The 20,008-nt window shown below is 43.3% G+C and overlaps 2 protein-coding genes across 3 annotated transcripts; one reads left to right on the forward strand and one right to left on the reverse strand.

Annotated features, from left to right (window-relative positions):
- The first annotated feature begins 8,873 nt into the window (after positions 1-8,873).
- lyz (lysozyme) lies at positions 8,874-11,922 on the forward strand. Of its 2 annotated transcripts, none has more exons than XM_047050389.1 (4): positions 8,874-9,102; positions 9,214-9,375; positions 9,567-9,645; positions 11,508-11,922. In XM_047050389.1, the coding sequence occupies exons 1-4, from the start codon at positions 8,976-8,978 to the stop codon at positions 11,581-11,583; spliced, it is 444 nt and encodes a 147-aa protein (XP_046906345.1). In that variant the 5' UTR covers positions 8,874-8,975; the 3' UTR covers positions 11,584-11,922. The 2 variants fall into 2 exon arrangements, with proteins under 2 accessions (XP_046906345.1, XP_046906344.1); XM_047050388.1 differs by having other exon boundaries at positions 8,942-9,102; positions 11,485-11,833.
- On the reverse strand, positions 11,569-15,573 carry pdzph1 (PDZ and pleckstrin homology domains 1). The gene is made up of 7 exons (XM_047050387.1): positions 15,405-15,573; positions 14,147-14,325; positions 13,750-13,907; positions 13,421-13,463; positions 13,000-13,186; positions 12,706-12,841; positions 11,569-12,578 (listed from the first exon to the last, which is right to left on the reverse strand). Exons 1-7 carry the CDS (start codon positions 15,571-15,573, stop codon positions 12,479-12,481), a joined length of 972 nt encoding a protein of 323 aa, XP_046906343.1. The 3' UTR covers positions 11,569-12,478.
- Positions 15,574-20,008: the final 4,435 nt, after the last annotated feature.

Raw genomic sequence — 20,008 nt, forward strand, 5'->3', positions numbered from 1 at the left:
CAGTACCCCCCTCTCAAGGGACGTCACCCGACGACCCACAAGGCAGGGCAGGGGGTCAGGGCAGGTCCGGGGGACGACCTGGAGGCAGGGCAAAGGGTCGGGGCAGGTCCGGGGGGTGGCCCGGAGGCAGGGCAGAGGGTCGGGGCAGGTCCGGGGGGCGGCCCGGAGGCAGGGCAGAGGGTAGAGGCAGGTCCGGGGGACGGCCCGGACGCCGGAGCACGGGCACGGGGGCACCTGGGAGCGTGGACGAGGAGGCGCCTGGGAGCGCGGACGAGGAGGCGCCTGGGAGCGCGGACGAGGAGGCGCCGGGGAGCGCGGACGAGGGGGCGCCTGGGAGCGCGGACGAGGGGGCGCGGACGAGGAGGCGCCTGGGAGTGCGGACGAGGAGGCGCCTGGGAGCGCGGACGAGGAGGCGCATGGGAGCGCGGGCACCGGGGCGCATGGGAGCGCGGGCACCGGGGCGCATGGGAGCGTGGACGAGGGGGCGCATGGGAGCGCGGGCACCGGGGCGCATGGGAGCGCGGGCACCGGGGCGCATGGGAGCGCGGGCACCGCGGCAGGCAGCAGCCAGAAGTCCTCGGGCGGAGGAGGAGGCCAGAAGTCCTCGGGCGGAGGAGGCGGCGACCAGGAGTCCTCGGGCGGAGGAGGAGGCGGCCAGGAGTCCTCGGGCGGAGGAGGAGGCGGCCAGGAGTCCTCGGGCGGAGGAGGAGGCGGCCAGGAGTCCTCGGATGGCCTGGCACTGGGCGGCACAACCTCGGGGCGAGGCAGGGGCTCAGGGCAGGAACGAGGCTGGGGCACAGGGCAGGAACGAGGCTGGGGCACAGGGCAGGAACGAGGCTGGGGCACAGGGCAGGAACAAGGCTGGGGCACCGGGCAGGAACGAGGCTGGGGTACAGGGTAGGAACGAGGCTGGGGTACAGGGCAGGAACGAGGCTGGGGTACAGGGCAGGAACGAGGCTGAGGTACTGGGCAGGAACGAGGCTGGGGTACTGGGCAGGAACGAGGCTGGGGCACAGGGCAGGAACGAGGCTGGGCTACAGGACAGGAACGAGGCTGGGGCACAGGGCAGGAACGAGGCTGGGGCACAGGGCAGGAACGAGGCTGGGGCACAGGGAAGGAACGAGGCTGGGGCACAGGGCAGGAACGAGGCTGGGGCACAGGGCAGGAACGAGGCAGGGGTACAGGGCAGGAACGGGGCTGGGTTCTGGCGGCAGGCGGCGACTCTCCCTGGCAGGAACAGCCTTGGTGGTCTGGGTGCTGGGCGGCGCAACCTTCTTCGTCCGGGCGCAGGGCGGCACAACCTCAGGATTAGGCAGGGGCACAGGGCAGGATCGAGGCAGGGGCCCAGGGCAGGACCGAGGCTGGAGTCGGGGTTCCGGCTGGGGCTGGAATCAGGACTTGGGGTGGGCCTTGAGCTGCAGGCTTCGGGGTCCACCAAAGGCCAGGCGGGTCCCTAGGAAAGGGTTGGGTGAACTCTCTGCTGGGTCCCATCTTGGTCTTAGCATTCTGTCACGACGTGAGGTGGGGTTGGACCCAAATGCAGGGGAGTACCGAGGCATAGCGAGGAACACAGGTTTAATTCTCAAAACGGGAAACAGACAGGGTACACGCAGTGACAAAGGGTAATGCTAAGACAAAGACTGGACACAAAGCAGGAACCTAAATACACAGAAACAAACAAGACACAGGTGAACACAATGAAACTAACGACAACTGAACGAGACAGGTGACGACAGTGACAGGGAAACACTAGGGCAGGGCAAAACCAAAAACAATAGGGGGGCACGGCTGTGGCCGTGACAGTGCAAGTACAATTAAACAACATGAAACTCAAAAAGTGCAAGAGTGTACCTGTAGCAGCCCACGGAACGAGCACCGCTAATAGACGGTTTTCACCTACGCCACGTTCTGGGCGGTAACCCGGATGCGCGGCCATATTGGAGGCACTCGGTGTAAACAACTGAACGGAGTACAACCAAAGAACGTATATTCTATACTCTTTGGTACAACTGTAGCCATGTCTAAACGACCAAAATGGTCATCAAACCGCGTCCAAGATCCAAAGGCATATAGGGAAGCCCTTACGGAAAGAAAATATATACCAATATATGATTTGAAATACATTTTAATAAATTGTAATATATTATTTTCCATTACATTGACCAATATATAATGTATGGAAACACATGGGATAATATATTGATGATAAATATATTGCTAATATATTAAACTATAATATATATTAATGTAATATATTGCAATATATTGCAGAATACAGCAATGATTGCCATTTTCCATATATTGCAATATATGGAACATTAATATATAATATATGTGGTTATATATCCCAAAATATATGCAATTTATATTCCGCTTTATATGGGAACATGTATGGGTAATATATCTAAAGATATAGTGTCACATGTATGCTTCATATATGGTAGAATTTATTTTAAATATATGTAAAATTATATGGAAAGATGTATTGTACAATGCATGTGTATATAAATGAGAACATGCCCATACAATGTACAGACATATATGGTGATATTTACATTTAGTCCTTTAGCAGACGATCTTATCCAGAGTGACTTACAGGTAAGTTACAGTAAGTACAGGGACATACCCCGAGGCAAGTAGGGTGAATTGCCTTGCCCGAGGACACAGCCTAATAGCCTGATTCCCTAACCGCTCAGCCATCTAGAAGGTATTCTAAGAAGGTTGTCAACGGCAGTATTGCGAATGGAATCCCGATTCAAACAGTACCACCTGCTAACTGAAAATGTGCCCCCAAAAACATAAATACCGTAAGATTGACATTTATTTAGGGGGAAATGGCTAATTCAAAAGAAGTTTGCTGGAAGCGATCATTGTCATTATATATTTTAAATATTTTTCCATATAATTTTACATATATTTAAAATGTATTCCACAATATATTGAACACATATCTGTACATTTATTTCATGTATATCTTTCCATATAATTAGGATTCCCCGTCAGGAATAGGCTTTAAGGTGACTTCCGCCTGAAGTACCCTGCAAAGTTTCACCTTAATATGTGAAAATATGACTGAATTTGAGCTGTTTGAGCTTGGACCAAATGTGACTATGATTGCCATAGGAGAAACTTCTTATTTTATTATTCAGTAACTGAACACTGCAAAGTCTAGATCTTGGAATGGCTCAATTAGATGAGAAGTTGTGCTGGTAAACGAAGGGTTCCAGGTTCAACTCCAGACATAGGTATTTTTTTTTTTTTACAAAACAGTTTTTGGTTTTCTGGGTAATCCCGGTCTAACTATCTATTATGTCAATTTTACAATATTTTGCCATTTTGAAGGAGGAATTCGCCATTGCTGCTTGCAGCTATATTTTTTACATATAATTCAAATATATTCTACCATATATTAAACATACATGTGACACTATATCTTTACATATATTACCAATACATTTTCCCATATAAATCAGAATACATTATGGTAGTATTTATCAATATAAAATTGCATATATTTTGGGATATATAAACACATATATTATATATTCATGTTGAATATGTTGCAATATATGGAAAACGGCAATCATTGCTGTATTCTGCAATATATTGCAATATATTACATTAATATACATTTTAGTTTATAATATATTAGTTATATATTTATCATCAATATATTATCCCATGTATTTCCGTACAATATAAATATTACATCCCATATATGGACATATATTGCCTAATATATCACATGATATTTTCCAATATACTGCAATATATTTTCCTTCCGTAAGGGAGGACTTGGACCACAAGAAAAGGGTCGATATTTAGAGAAATTAGGATTTATTGGCGGTGGAGATCCCTACCTACCAGTTAGCTCCCTCTACTTGGATCCTTGACGACCCGGTGATTCTGCCTTCAGTTGGATATCCCGATATTGTTAACTACCTGGTTTTCTCGCCGAACCCATACACATGCAGTAGTTTGATATGATTTATATTATGTCAATGTCAGCTTTACAGTAAAATAAGCACACAATAAAAACAATAAAAGCTGTAATTGTTTTTACTATAAAAAATATTATCATTACAATAAAACATTTGTTATGAGCCGCTGAAATAAACGTTTCACAATACCTGACAAGAAATGTGCCGAACAAATACGGATGTTGTCCAGATTTTTCCCTCGTAGATCTTGGTTGAGCTTTGCCAACCACAAGCGCTTCCTTTACTCAGATAATCTCTGGCATTCCTCTCCCTGGTTTTTGATAACTTTTGGAAGTCTATAACATACCAAATGTTTTTCTCGATCTGTCCTATTGGTACAACCTGAAACACGGCAATAATTAACAATTTTCCTTGACGACGTTCGGGACATACTTCAGTGCCAGTGCTTTGTTGTGATGCGGAGTGCCTCCAAGATGGCGACTTCCGGTCCGATGACGCGTCGTGAAAACCCTCTATACCTGCCGGCGGCAAACGAAAATGCTGCACGGCACCTGTCAGCAAGCAGGGGTGCCTTCAGCAGCTTGAAGGGGGCGCCAATATGCCAATTCCCCACAAACTGAAATGATAAATAACAGAAAAACGCGCAGAGATTTCTTTTTTTTTAATGCTCGTGCGCCCTCCACGTGACATGAAAAAATGCCGCCCCGGGCGGCTGCCCGGTCTGCCCGTGCGGCTTCCCGGTCTGCCCGTGCCTAAAACCGCCCCTGATAAGAGTCATAGTGATCCTGGAGGAAACTAACATCAGGTCCAGCCAAGCGTTCCTAAGTGCTGTTGTACAAGTGCGTCTTGAGCCTTTTCTTGAAGGTGGGGAGACAGTCAGTGTCCCTGATGGAGGTGGGGAGCTGAGTCCACCATTGGGGGGCCAAACAGCCAAAGAGCTTGTGTTGGGACCGGGCGCTCTTGAGGGGTGGGACCACCAGACGGTTGTCAGAAGAAGACCGTAGGTGGCAGGTGGGGGTGCAAGCGTTCACCGACTCAGTACCAGAGTCTTGAATCTGATACGGGCCGTGATGGGAAGCTGGAGATGAGGAGCGGGGTAACCTGGGAGTGTCTGGGTAGATTGTAGACCAGGCGGGCCGCTGCGTTCTGAATCCTCTGAAGAGGGCGGGTTGCACATGCTGGGAGACCGGCGAGCAGCGAGTTGCAGTAGTCCAACTTGGAGAGGACAAGTGCTTGGACAAGCAGCTGGGTGGAGTGCTCAGACAGGTATCTCCTGATCTCCCAGATGTAGATGTAGATGGTGAATCAACACGACCGGGAGACTGCAGCAATGTGGGCTGTGAGGGAGAGCTCGTCATCCGTGGTAACCCCAAGGTTCCTGGCAGAGGATGAAGGGGTCACTGTCGCACATCCCAGGGTGATTGAGAGGTCGTGGGAGATGGAGGGTTTGGCCGGGAGGATGAGAAGTTCTGTTTTGGCGAGGTTCAGCTGGAGGTGGTGCTCGGTCATCCAGGCAGAGATGTCTGCGAGGCAGGCCTCAATCCTAGCTGAGATCCCCGGATCAGTCGGGGCGGAACGACAGGTACAGCTGCGTGTCGTCAGCGTAGCAGTGGTAGGAGAAGCCATGGGGGGTGATGATTGGTCCAAGTGAGGTGGTGTACAGAGAGAAGAGGAGGGGTCCAAAGACGGAGCCATCCGCCTTAAATATGCAAGGCGCAGCTGACAATGACCCTAATTATGTAAACATAGCCAGGGTCTCACGCGGCGGTAAGTACCCTGGAAAATACCCTGAAACTCGATCTCTAGCTAGCTACTTCTACTTAACGGCCTGGATAGCTGCTGTCTCTCAACTCTATTCAGACACAAGATTTAGCAAAAACACAACAAAATGCTACAAGTTTAAAGTCACTTACTTAGTCAGGAGACAGTCACGATGCACACGCAGTAAAAACACTATTCGATCTGAATCTGATTACAGAAGTCAGGGCTATTTAGCCGCTTTCTACAATGACCCTAATTATGTAAACAAAGCCAGGGTCTCACACGGCGGTAAGTACCCTGGAAAATACCCTGAAACTCGATCTCTAGCTAGATACTTCTACTTAACGGCCTGGATAGCTACCCAGACACAAGATTTAGCAAAAACACAACAAAATGCTACAAGTTTAAAGTCACTTACTTAGTCAGGAGACAGTCATGATGCACACTCAGTAAAAACACTATTAGCTCTGAATCTGATTACAGAAGTCAGGGCTAAATAGAGTACCGCAAAGGAATGTTCCGGATTACGGAGGGAGATCTAAAGACGTGGCTAACAGTCGGCATACCCGGATGACGCTGTGGGAACGAGATGGAAACCGATGTAATCAGAGGACTGAAAGACAGAGATCCGGATTTCGGAGGGAGACCTACGGACGTGGCCCTACGGGGGTACCAGTCAGCACACACGGGTGACGCTGTTAGACTGAGACATTCTCTCTTTTAAAGGTCACATGATATGCTGTTTTTGGATGCTTTTATATAGGCCTTAGTGGTTCCCTATTACTGTATCTTAAGTGTCTTCCGAAATTCAGCCTTGGTGCATAATTACAGCCACTACGAGCAGTCCCACAATGAGCTTTCCTCAAAACGCGCTGTTTCTGTGTCTGTAGCTTTAAATGCTAATGAGGAGGAGAGGGGCGGCAACATGCGCTAATGTTTACAACAGATGTATCGCAATGGCTCGTAGCCCCCGTTGTAAAATGCCTCGAATTTAGCCATTCTCATCCGATCACCCTGGTTTGCAGAGGTGCACACTCAGTCATTTCAAGGAGGAGAAAGGCGGATATTGCGCGCATAACACCAACAGCAGAAAGGTTATCCTATAACAAAGAAGTGTACAACACTCGCGTTACAGCGTTTGTATTCACAGACACACACTTGATGCCATCTACCTTTACATTAGTGACAGTAACTCAGCTGGCTCGTAGCCCCGTTGCTGTAAGATGCCTCAAATTTGCCCATTCTCATCTGATCACCCTGGTTTGCAGAGGTGCACACTCATAATAATTTCAATGAGGGGAAAGGCGGATATCGCGTGCACCATAACACCAACAGCATAACGGTTATCCAAATAACAAAGAAGTGTTCAACACTGGCGTTACAGCGTTTGTATTCACACACACACTTGATGCCATCTACCTTTACATTAGCAACAGTAACTCAGCTGTTAGCTGCAGAGCTAATTCTAAGGGTAGTAAGCTAGGTAACAATATACAGTAAAGCAACAAAATGCAAAATAGCGTTAGTTAACTTACTTGTTTTGTAGCTTGACCAAGGAGAGTTAGTAATTATCCAGAATTTAATTTCAGCAAGGCCAGCTTTGTATTGGCTCAAGTTGAGGAAACAGTAGTGGCTGAAATCTTTGGTGCAGACATACAAAACTTTGGGAAGTTGTGTCGGCGCATTTCCAGCGAAAATAAAATTAAGATACTGGTTGTGCAGAGGCTTGGATGAGGGAACTAAAAAAATACTTATGTTTTGATTTGTACATCCAAACACTGAGCAACTGTTATGTTCGTTCGTTTGCTAGCCATAATGTCTCTCCAGGAAAAACCGATATCGCACTTGCCTTTGCACGATCGTAGCTCAGTTTTTAATGGGCGGGCCAGATTATCCTCCTTGCGACGTCACAAGGAGGAGATTTTCAAACCGAGTGTTTGAGCCTTCATTCTTTCAAAGGCGGAGAAGAACACCCAGGGCTTTACACCAATAAAAAATTCAAGCCACTGGGGGACCAAAGGCAGGCTAGGGGAACTCATATTAATGTTAAATAACCTTCTTAAGTGAAGTTTTCATGTCATGTGACCTTTAAACTTTTAGACATTTCGAAAGCCTGGAAATACATTTTTTACTTATTAAAATACAATACTTTATATGGCATGGTTGTCGACTGTTCCTTTGATCAAACACACGGGTTCCTCCCTCTCAGAACGAACCAATTGAGTTCTTAGACATACAACTAGGTGGTGTAGTCGGCACAACACTACACGTTGGCTACATACATGCAAGTCTTGATTTGCTTAAATGTACATATGCTGCTAGTACACCACGGCAGGATACGATACTCGCTGTGCAACAGCACATCTATTCACGTATCTATGCGTCGTTGGTAACGTGTGCTGACGTTGTGATGTAGGCTAGCACTGGGTTCCCTTCGTTGACACAATGCACTTTTTGCCCCCAAAACGTAATTTCAACCTAAACCGTGCAACGGAACGTAAATACAAATACAAGTAACTCAAACGCTACCAAGACGAAACTTTCGACACTGACGTTGTCTGTGTAGTCCAAATATTGACGGATCCTTAGGGGGGCAAAAAGAAACAAAAATAATAAATATATATGTGAGAGAACAATTGTTGTGCTCACCAAAGGCGTGAGCACACCCAATAAAGAATGGACATACAAAGGTGCATGCTACAGTTTTGAAAAACAAAGAGACTCTACCAAGGATAGAAATGAGAGATGTGGAAGACCCAGATGTACAATTAAACAAGAGGATGAGTGCATCTAGTCTCTAGTCTGAGAAATACACGTCTGGCTGACATCTTAACTGACTCAACATGTTTCATGAACAACAATAAAGAGAAGACTCATGGGAACTGGCCGTCTGTGCAACATTGCAAAGACAAAGTCACTTTTGAAATAGAAAAAAAAATCACAGCACAGTCACCTGATCTTAACCCCATTGAGATTTTGTGGGATCAGCAAAACTGTAAGAAGTATGATAAGTATTTGACAAGCTAGCCAAATGTGGAGAAGTGCAGAAGGACATTTCAGTCAGTGTGAACAATCATTTATTTCTAAAATAATAGATTTTACTGGAAAAGGAACACGTAATCAACGGTTGCTTCATCTTTCTGTTCCCCATCCACAGGATTTACAGAAGTTGCAAGCACTGGTTCCACATATTGTAAACACTACTATACACCACCATGAGCCTATATAAGGCTAGGAGAAGCAGTGTGAATCAACCACAAACTCCTGACAAGAATGAGGGCTCTTGTGTTTCTTCTACTTGCTGCAGTGGCAAGCGCTAAGGTATACCAAAGATGTGCACTAGCTAAAGTGATGAAGGATGCTGGAATGGATGGTTTCCGAGGAAACAGCCTGCCCAACTGTGAGTAAGGGAAGTACTGTGAGATATGTGTGTTTTGTCAATTTGTCTATTTCTGTTACATCGTAATACACATTTTTTAACCGATCTTGTTTATGCCTCCTTTTCCCCCAGGGGTGTGTTTGGCCAAATGGGAGTCAAACTACAACACTGAAGCCATCAATCACAACACAGACGGCTCCACCGACTATGGAATCTTTCAGATCAACAGCCGTTACTGGTGTGATGATGGACGCACACCTGGGTCCAAGAACATTTGTGGCATCCGTTGTAGAGGTTAGTAGGCTAAAGTGTCCGAAGTGGCTTACAGGAGTGATTTGAACCTGCAACCTCTAGATGTGCAGTCAAACGCTCTACCACTTGGCTATAGACACCCTCACACATGCTAAACTACTGGTCATAGTCTAGTGTGACATTAATAGATGATAGAGTGTTTGGTTCCCTTAATCTTCTCTTTTTCTGAAAAGAATTGTTGACAGATAACATTCAAACTGCCATCCGCTGTGCCAAACGTGTGGCCCAGGACCCTAATGGAATTAAGGCCTGGTAAGATAGCAAATGTCTATTTTATGGAACTTAAAATAGTTATATTTAATGTAGATTGTATGTCTTTGATCACACCGCAGTATAAGGCACTTTTACTCTGAGTGGATTTTAGTTGAGCAATTTCTTTTTATCCAAAGCTGTCATAATACAACATGTAGCAGGAGGTCTAGAAACTCATGCATGTACAGTGCCCTCCAAAAGTATTGGAACAGTGAGGCGAATTCCTTTATTTTTGCTGTAGACTGAAAACATTTGGGCTTGACATCAAATAATGAACGTGAGACCAGAGATCAACGTTTCAGCTTTTATTTCCAGGTATTTACATCAGGATCTGATGCACAACTAAGAAAATATCACATTTTGTTTGAATCCACCCATTTGTCATGTGAGCAAAAGTATTGGAACAGATATACTTAAAACATATTTAAGTGAATAAGACTTAATATTTAGTTGCAAATCCTTTGCTTTCAATAACTGCAGCAAGTCTGTGACCCATTGACGTCACCAAACTTTTGCATTCTTCCTTTTTGATGCTTTCCCAGGCTTTCACTGCAGCCTCTTTCAGTTGTTGTTTGTTTTGTGGGGTTCCTCCCTTCAGTCTCCTCTTAAGCAGGTAAAATGCATGCTCTATAGGGTTTAAGTCTGGAGATTGACTTGGCCAGTCTAATACCTTCCATTTCTTGCCCCTGATGAACTCCTTTGTTGTTTTGGCAGTGTGTTTTGGGTCGTTATCTTGCTGCATGATGAAGGCTCTGCCAATCAGTTTGGTTGCATCTTTCCTTAAATTGGCAGACAAAATGTTTCTGTAGACTTCCGAGTTCATTTTGCTGCTGCCATCATGTGTTACATCCTCAATGAAGATTAATGAGCCCGTCCTAGAAGAAGCCATGCAAGCCCAAGCCATGACATTACCTCCACCGTGTTTCACAGATGAGCTTGTGTGTTTGGGATCATGAGCAGTTCCTTTCTTTCTCCAAACTTTAGCCTTTCCATCACTTTGGTAAAAGTTAATCTTTGTCTCATCAGTCCATAAAACTTTGTCCCAGAAATTTTGAGGTTCATCTCTGTACTTTTTGGCAAATTCCAGCCTGGCCTTCCTATTCTTCTTGCTAATGAGTGGTTTGCATCTTCTGGTGTAGCCCTTGTACTTTTGTTCATGAAGTCTTCTGCGAACAGTAGATAGTGATACCTTCACTCCTGCCATCTGGAGGTTGTTGCTGATCTCACTAACAGTTGTTTTAGGGTCTTTCTTTACAGCTCTCACAATGTTTCTGTCATCAACTGCTGATGTTTTCCTTGGTCTACCTGTTCGACGTCTGTTACTTAGTACACCAGTAGTTTTCTTCTTCTTCAGGACATTCCAAATGGTTGTACTGGCTATGGCCAATGTTTCTGCAATGGCTCTGATTGATTTTCCATCTTCTCTAAGACTCACAATTGCTTGTTTTTCACCCAAAGACAGCGCTCCGGTTTTCATGTTGTTTTCACCTCTGAATACAGTCTGCATAGACAAAACCTATCTTACCCAATCTGAACCTGAGTGTAGACATTCAGTGGTATTTATTGATTGAATAATGTATGTAATAGGACACACCTGGGCAACAAAACACACCTGTCAGTCACATGTTCCAATACTTTTGCTCACGTGACAAATGGGTGGGTTCGAACAAAAAGGTGATATTTTCTAATTTGTGCATCAGATCCTGATGTAAATACCTGGAAATAAAAGCTGAAACGTTGATCTCTGGTTTCACATTCATCGTTTGATGTCAAGCCCAAATGTTTTCAGTCTACAGCAAAAATAAAGGAATTGGCCTCACTGTTCCAATACTTTTGGAGGGCACTGTATGCATTCTTTACAGGGTGGCCTGGCGTTGCCACTGTCAGAACCAGGACCTGAGCTCGTATGTGGCCGGATGTGGAGTATGGAAACTCTGAGGAAGCGGCATACATCATGACATACCATTTCTCTCAAAGAATGTTTCGGTTTCCATTCCGCTTTAATCCACCCCAGGGTTCAGAGAAGCTTTATAACTATTAGTTAAGATTTTAAATATCCTGATAACTGAAAGTTACTTGCATACATATACTACAAAGTATTGCTTACTTTAATACACTGAGCATGCATAAACATTTATGAAAACAATTCTGCTTGTGGTTTTCTTTGTTCTGGAGTTTCAGTTATGGACTTGTACTCATTGTTTCAGACCGTAGACATACACGTTTTATTTCTTGGCCAACATAATCATGTTCATGATGCTTTGCAGAGCATGCAACCTTGATGTATGTAAAAAAAAAAAAGACAAACTCATAGCATCCTACATTACACACCTTGTCATTCAATGTATGCAAGACTTATTTTCAAGAGATTATTAAATTGTATAAAAGCTTAAAAATTCCCAGCACTGGTATCAGAGCACTTAAATACAATATTGTAACACAATGTATAAGAAAGCCTTTGTTTTGTTGTACTTTCAATGTACGCTATTGTACTGTAAAGAGCACTGTAGGAAGTGATTGTAGTATTTCAAGAAACATTCCTTTAGATACAAATGACTCAGTGTAAGAGCAATCTAGCCAAAGAATGGGATTTTGTCAACACAGTGTATGGAACTGAATGTAACCGCCTTGAAAATCCGGAGGTTGCAACTTCTCAGGATCATTTTACGACAGACACTTCTAAACGGATGGACTTAAACATTCACCTGATATCTCTCACAGTAATGTCAAACACAATAAATATACAATTCTGTGATTTTATCCTGTTAATGAAATGTTGATTGTAGATAAACAGAAACCTAAGAGGAAGATTCTCCTGAAAAGAGCAAGGGGCTCACATCCTAGTTTCTTCTGGAGGCCGATTCATATAGTCCTGAATAGCCTGATGCAGGGGAAGCCATTTCTTTATTGATGCTTTTAAAGCTACAATCCATCTGTGAAATAAATAGCAACAAGCAATACAATCTGTTTTATTTCAGGTGATGTAATTCATATTAAATATTAGACAGGTGGTAGAGCTGTTACCATGTTTTATTTATACTCTTTTACAGACTATCTTACCGTTTGTTTTCAGTGGGGTCCTCAGCACAAAGATAAAATGTTTTGAACTCCTCAGATGGTGGTTTTAGTTCAATGGTGGATTTTTTGGATCCCAATATCTGTTCCCTTACTGTGTATCCATGCAAGTATATACCACCTGGAATAAGACATTTTATTGAGTTACAGTTTATTTAAAAAATTGTGAATTGATATAAGATCAGGATCTATGGATATTATGTGAGATAAATATGTATTTTGTCAGACATAAGATTTATTGACACAGTGTACTGCATTAGCTTTCTCAACCCAACCTACCAAGAGCATGGGTAGAACGGATGCCATGGTAAAAGTAGAGACATCCATCCTTCAGTATGCAGTAGTGTTGAACACACATATCCTTGTTGCGGTCTATCTGGTGGAGCAGGCCCAGACACTCTGGGTTCTTGACAGCCAGAGGAGGCAGGCTAGCGTTGTGGCGAGTCACATCTACCCACACGTGGTGCTAATGCACAAGAGGAAATTAAGAGGGATTAGTGACAAGGTGCCAGGTGCCAAATTTAGAGTAAGCTGCTGTGCACCAGTAAGCTTGTGAGAGCATCTACAGACCACTTTCCTTCACATGCAAATCACCTGCATAAACTGCAGCCATGTGTATGTGCTTAACAGTTCAAAGAATGATCACATGATGGGCTGACATATATTTACTGCACCATCTTGCATAACAAATAAGCCTCACCTGAGTAACTGGATGTGTTGCTCTTCCCATGGCCTCCAACCATCTAAAATGACAGTTTATTACATGTTTATTGTACAGAAATATCTGATCTGGGTGTGTGCTATTACAGAGATGATATTCTTTTCTATTTTGCAAACACTCATTGCCAAAGTTACATGTAGTTGTAATAGCATGAGTGTAGTCTCTTTGGAACAGTTTGTATGGCTCTAAAAAGGTCTAAAAAGCTGGTGTCCAAAAAGTAATGGACACCAACTTAAATCAGGCTACAAGGGGGGGCAAAACTGTGTGCATAACAGAGAAACTCATAGACCATCACATTAGTATTGTACCTTTTCATCTCCTGGCTAGATGTAGCACAGAGAAAGTACACTCGGCTGGCTGATAGGGGGCAGCACTTGAACACAAAGGGTTTACCAAGACTGGTGTCAGCTCCCACCTCAGCCCCCTCCAGCCTAACAGCTGACAGAGCCCGTCTCCTGCCCTCATCCTGCGGATACAGATACAATATCTTATGTTTGCAATTCAGTAAGACAACTTTTCAGTGAATCCCTCCCCATCCACCACAATTCAATGAAAGCAATCAGGAGTTCAGCTGTATGACAGGGTCATTACCATACTAACTTAATTTTTGAAATTGAATAATCACTGAACATTTACATAATTGTACTTGATCTATATTATATGCAAATTATGGTATTCTTTTGGTAGTCAAGATGTTGTTCTCACCCTTTTGTGCCTGTAGTAGTAAAGACAGCAGTCATGTCGCAGTACGAACCACCTCTTCCTCCATCCCTTGATCAGGCCAGATTGTGTGCGCTTGTGGAGGTACCCCCGACATGCTGGTCTTGGAGTGTTAGGACTGCGTCCAATGTCTGAGCCAATTGTCAAGGTCAGTAGGTCTGGGCCTGTCAAAGCACAATATACATGAATTTACATTCAAAAAAAGTGGAAAGTCAAATGTCAGTCCAATGCTACATGATAAGGAAGAGTAACACTACATCAATTTGAAAAATTATATTTGAACTAAGACTAGGTTTCTAGGTTGTTGTTTTTTACCAGCAAATGGCCATTATACCTGTAAGAGCACTGTATATCATGTACAATGAACTACATCTCTGCAAAGAAATAACAAGAAGGTTTGATGCTAGTAGTAAATCCACCTTAAATACTTGTTTCTGTGACAACAAGTAAAATATTCCAAAAAGTTTCCAAAAGTGCCACAGGGCTAGCATACAATAAAAGTAATATGATAGAATTGGAAAAATCCACTAAACGAAATAAACCCTAAAAAGTGGCCAACTTCTTGGGTGGTGCATTATTTTACAAGGTGTCTGAAACATTCAACAGGGATGTTAAGGGACCTAATGTATACATGGACGTATTATATAATTATTCCAGTATTGTTACAATGTGAGCTATCCACTAAACCTTTCAGGACCAGGTCTGACAAGTGTGTTCTGAGATAACCGCTGTTGCACTGTGCCAGCCTGTGGTCTGCCTGTTAACTTGATCTATAATCTCTACTCCTAACCTTTATTCTATCCTCTCATCAACAAGCTTTTTTGGTTTTGCACACAGGTCTGCTATTGACGAGAGGTTTCTTGTTTATCACACCATGTTAAACCCTAGACGCTACGCAGAAAACCCAAGGGAGCGGCTTGAAGCGGCCAGGGGAGACGTTTTTAAGATACTGAAGCCGGTGCACCAGGCACTGATGACCATACTGCTCTCAAAGTCGATTGTTTTCTCCATTCTGACATTCTTTGTACCAGTGAGTAAACGTCTCAAAGCCTTCTGCTTGTTTTATAGCAAGCGACAGACATCTGGCTCACTATCTGTAAGAATTATTATTTTCCTGTACTAAGCGATGTATGTAAACTGGCTATGAATGTAGAAAGTAGGTTACAGTATGTTTTGTTAAACTTGGCAAAGTTGACACTGGTCGGTAATCTCAGTACTGGATGTTAATGCGTTACACTCTTACCTTGCCTGGCCAAGTCGGCTGCCTCAGAGTGCGGAACACTAGTGACATCTGTTCCATTAACGGCCATGACATAGTCTCCCACTTGAAGCCCCGCCTCCTCAGCTGCTCCATCTAACACCACAAAGGAAAACCTTGTCTTACTGCTGCACCAGCAAAAATAGCTTGACATCAAATGATGCCTCTGAGCATTTTTGACACCACATACTGTATTCTTGGAGAGTACACCCTATTGTCTTATCAGAGGACATAAATATCCTTATTTGGCTAATGTTATTTTCATACCAACCAAAACCACTTTTAACAGAATGTAAGAAAACAACGGAGTCAACTTTGTCTTACATTCTAAGACTTTGCTTAAAAATGTTCAAATAATCAAATTGTCGTAAAATGATCAAATAAACTTACTGGTGTCGACCTCTGTGACGACAATAGGTTTGGAGAATTGGATTCTGAATCCCCAGGGGTAGTCCCCCATCCCTTTGCAGATCCTAACAGTTCTCTCTCGAACTGCAATTAAAATAACCACTCTGCAATCATCTTGATGATGAAAAACACTTGCCTCTGCAAAACGCATTTCACTATACACAATAAGGATTATTGTCATACAACAACTTTTTGGGGTGTTATTTTACTTTATGATTTCAAATGAGACTGAACTTCCTCAAAAGGAGGTTGGCCTAACCCTGTGATGCAGAACATATAGGGAACCTACTTGTGACAGGTCGAGGTTGAGTGATAAGACCAGGAGCGCTATTGGTTGGACTGGGCTCATCTCCTCTGTAAATCCATGATGCTGAGTGGTAGGTTTCTGTATAAAAACCTTTATCTTCAACATCTCGCACAGTCATGTCCATTGAGTGATTATCCTCTGAAACTATAACATAAAAATAACATATTCAATGCAGTACAAACACTGACAATCTCTTTATTTTCTCAAATATTTTATTTACAAGTTATACTCCCATGTTTGCACACAACTCAGATCTGTGAACATGTTAGAAAATGTCAGCACCATGCCACACCACTTATAATAACTTTTTGTCCATCAGTTTGAAAAGTCGTAACTTGTTTTAACTGTTTGCCTGGTTCCATATTTAGAATGCACTGTACCTGACTCCTCTGTAATGTCGCTTGTTATGGAACTTCCTCCTGCAGAGCTCCACTGCCGGCTCTCCTTGAACAGCTTTCGCCTCTTTGCCCAGTGGTCTGGCCCACTGTCTGGGTCTTTGTGCATAGAGTCTGATGGAGGCTTCAGGTGCTCTTTCCCCTCAAAGGAAGCTGCACAAGATAACAACACATGAGAATCATCAGTAAATAACAGTGACCTGTGATGTCAGAAATGTCTGGAAATATATGAAGTCTCGAAACAATCAATGGCCAACAGTCAATGGTCATTGAATAGATTCTTGCAACTTACATTTACTATGTTTTTCGACCGAGTCTTTTTGATACAACTGTGTTTTCTTCTGTCTTTCTGTCTCTTGGTCAGTGGAGCTAGTGGCAGACCTGGGTGTTTGATTATCCTCAGTATGTATGAGAGCAAGACTAGAGATGCTGATTTCTGGAGAAGGAGCTATTGATGTTGTTGGGTGAAGTTCATCAATGACCTCACTTGTGCTAGGTGATTCCTCTTCCTCCATGTCCAAGATGGGGGACACCGGAGGTGCTTCTGAGTTCAAGTTGTCTTTGTGGCACTTTTCATAAAAACTGACTTCTGCTGACTTGGAATCGGTTGACAAGCACCTATGATCAGACTCCCCAAGGACTATGGTCTTGACTCTCCTACACTTGGGCAACATGTCATGCGCCCCCTGTTTGATTATGACCTTTACATCTTCTTCAGGTGGTATATTTCTTTTGGGGATGTCTTCCAGAATGTACTCCTCTGATGTGGTGCGAGAAGGAGGAATAACCTGAATGAGCAGGTCCCCCTGAGCAAACTCCTCCACTACTGGCTCTGGGGTGTGCTCTTCAGCCTCCAGCATCTCTTCCTCATATCCACTCTCTGCCACTTCATTCTGCTCCACTTGTTCTCCAGCATTAGTGTTTACCTGATCAGTTACTTCATACCAGTTACCTGTAAAATCCATCTCATCCATCTGTCTGTGTCCATGTTCTAGTCTATGTTCTGGGAATTGTCCATCTCCTGGGACAACTTCCTCAGGGTTCTGCTCATACTTGGTTATGTAGAATGGATCCACCAGTTCTTGTCTTACAAGTTGGGTGTTTGTATTTCTTGAATTGGGTGTGCAAATGCTTTGCAAGGTATTTTCCCTATTGATACTGAAAGGGGAAAGCCTGTCGTCCACTTGATTGAACCACCCAAGTCTCTCTGTGTGATGAGGAAGGGACTGGATTACGAAAGGTGAGATTGTATCTGATGAAAATGATTCCTTGTAGGAGGGAAGGTCCTCTTGCATTGATCTATGACCATCAGATACCCCAGGGAAAGTTATTCTCCTCTTTGTTGGCTTGCCAAGATAACTTGCTGAAGAACAGGGGTTGGGTTCCACAGTGGTAATGCTGTTGTTTCGCATCCAGTTCTTTCCCTCATGACTGTGGATAAAGTCTTTGGTGTAGCTGGCCCCACTCACGGATGATGGTCTCATGAACATGGGTTCGTAATTGTCTGATTCTGATAACTGATCGAATAAATGTAAAAGATTTGCACTCTCTGTGCCATCCAAACACTGGGGATAACAAGAGTCTTCAATGTACTTATTAGAAGCTGTCGGACTAAAACCTTCCTGATGTTTACAAGGTGAGCAAGAAGTGTCAATGTGAAAAGATGCTATATCTTCTGTGAGGCCATCCAGAGTGTTGTACTTACTGTCGGCAAACTCCAAAGGAGGGGGAATGTCATACAATACATCACTGCTGAAGCTGCTACAAATTGAAGACTTTGTCCATTGAGGCCAGGAAGGGCTAGATGATCCATCCGGTACAGTAAAGTCTGTGTCATTGTCACAACAGCTTTTGCGGCAGGCTGATGGGCTAAAAGACCAACATGGAATCGTATTTTTCGTCTCTAGGGCTTCCTCGCCGGTTTTGCTCAGAATTAATTTATAGTTTAAGGTGTTGTGTTGTTGCTTGTTTTCATTAGTTAATACTCCATTTTGAGACTGCTCAAAGGATTCATCTTTTAGTGTAAGTCTAGTCTCACATTCGTTATGAAAACGAGCGTTGGTGCCTTCTCCCTGTTGACACTGGACAACAAATGTTGTCTTCCTACCCAAGTTATTGGGCTGTAGAACTTCCTGAATTTGAAACTTCACATTTGAAACATTGCATTCTACTTTTGTTGTGGTTATGGCCACAGTGCAATCAGTGATTTCTTCCAAAAATGATTCACGAGACTGCTCAAATATGATGTTAGGAAATGATTGTTTTGAGTTATCAAAAGTTACAGAAGTTACAATATTCATTCCTTTGTCTTTGTCTTTTGGCTTTGAGATCCTTTTGTTTTGAAAACAATTACTTTCATTATCTTGTTTGCTCTTTTTCTCCTTGCTTGGAATGTCATTGTATTTCTCGTCTTCTTCATCTGATGCTGACAAAACATTTTCTTTCCTCAAAGAATCAGTTTCTCCTTTCTCAGTAAGTTCATCTTTGCAACATACACTGTTACTTTTGCTTGTCTTTTGAAAGATGAAGGGAGACACACTCTCTGCAGATAAATAGTACATTAATATGAAATCAATCTTTATCTAAAATGTCATTTTATAAATTGCAACACACTTTTACAGAAATTAGTGCAAACAATGATAATTGAAACAAGAACCACAAAAGATTGTGGTTACAAAAAAATACATTTCTGGGAGTTTCTTATTTAATTTTATTGTGCGCTGCATTTGCTTTTGCATAATGTGATGTATAATTTGAATGGTGAGGCACAATTTTGTAATGTTTCAGTTCAAATCTACAAACAAGCACCTCATGACAATGTTTGGCAATTAATTCCAGAATGTGCAGCACCCATCATCACATTACCCCTTCCTACCCCATAATCCCCTTCCTATGTTCAAACATTGGCAGACAGAGTGAATATGTGCACTAAGTGTGACTTGGACAGACACTACAAGATTAGCCTTAATGCCTGAAAGCAAGGTGCAACCTTTAAATCTCCACTCACGTTTGCTGCTGCTTGAGCTCTTCCTCCCCCTATTGCTTCGCCACCTTCGCCTGCTCATGGTCACTTAAGCCTCAGAAAGCAGCACCCCATACACTGCAGACATTGAGAAAAAAAAGATTATTATGGTTAACGTTACAGTTAATAAAACATGAGACTTGCTTGTTACTTGCTAATACGTAATTTAAAATGTAAAAATCTCTACCATTAGAAAATGTTATCTAACTGGTAAAGATATTTGCAGACTATGTACTTTGTTTGATTTCTTTCGGTAAGCAAATATCTGTCCTGCCAAGTCAAAGTTTTGCTCTGGAATTGAAGATAGATAGCATGCACATCTGTGGTGATCTCACCAGGTCTCATCCCCAGTCTCTGACCCTAATGTAAGTTGATAGGGTCCAAAATAACAGATTGTTCAGTCTTATTATGAAACGTACGGCAGCTATTGTACATAGAAACGCAAAGTAATGTAACC

Source organism: Hypomesus transpacificus, unplaced genomic scaffold (genome assembly GCF_021917145.1).
Source record: "Hypomesus transpacificus isolate Combined female unplaced genomic scaffold, fHypTra1 scaffold_111, whole genome shotgun sequence".
Classification (NCBI taxonomy): domain Eukaryota; kingdom Metazoa; phylum Chordata; class Actinopteri; order Osmeriformes; family Osmeridae; genus Hypomesus; species Hypomesus transpacificus.

What these genes read in the sequence shown, in the direction of transcription:
- lyz (XM_047050389.1), top strand. Translation starts at nt 8,976, where the DNA reads ATGAGGGCTCTTGTGTTTCTTCTACTTGCTGCAGTGGCAAGCGCTAAG. An exon ending in TTGTGGCATCCGTTGTAGAG is followed by an intron (nt 9,376 to 9,566) that starts GTTAGTAGGCTA and finishes TTTTCTGAAAAG; the next exon opens with AATTGTTGACAGATAACATT. An exon ending in CCTAATGGAATTAAGGCCTG is followed by an intron (nt 9,646 to 11,507) that starts GTAAGATAGCAA and finishes CATTCTTTACAG; the next exon opens with GGTGGCCTGGCGTTGCCACT.
- pdzph1 (XM_047050387.1), bottom strand. Translation starts at nt 15,573, where the DNA reads ATGTCAAGCTATTTTTGCTGGTGCAGCAGTAAGACAAGGTTTTCCTTT. An exon ending in AGCCGACTTGGCCAGGCAAG is followed by an intron (nt 14,326 to 15,404) that starts GTAAGAGTGTAA and finishes GTGCTTTGACAG; the next exon opens with GCCCAGACCTACTGACCTTG. An exon ending in GACCCCACTGAAAACAAACG is followed by an intron (nt 12,579 to 12,705) that starts GTAAGATAGTCT and finishes TTTATTTCACAG; the next exon opens with ATGGATTGTAGCTTTAAAAG.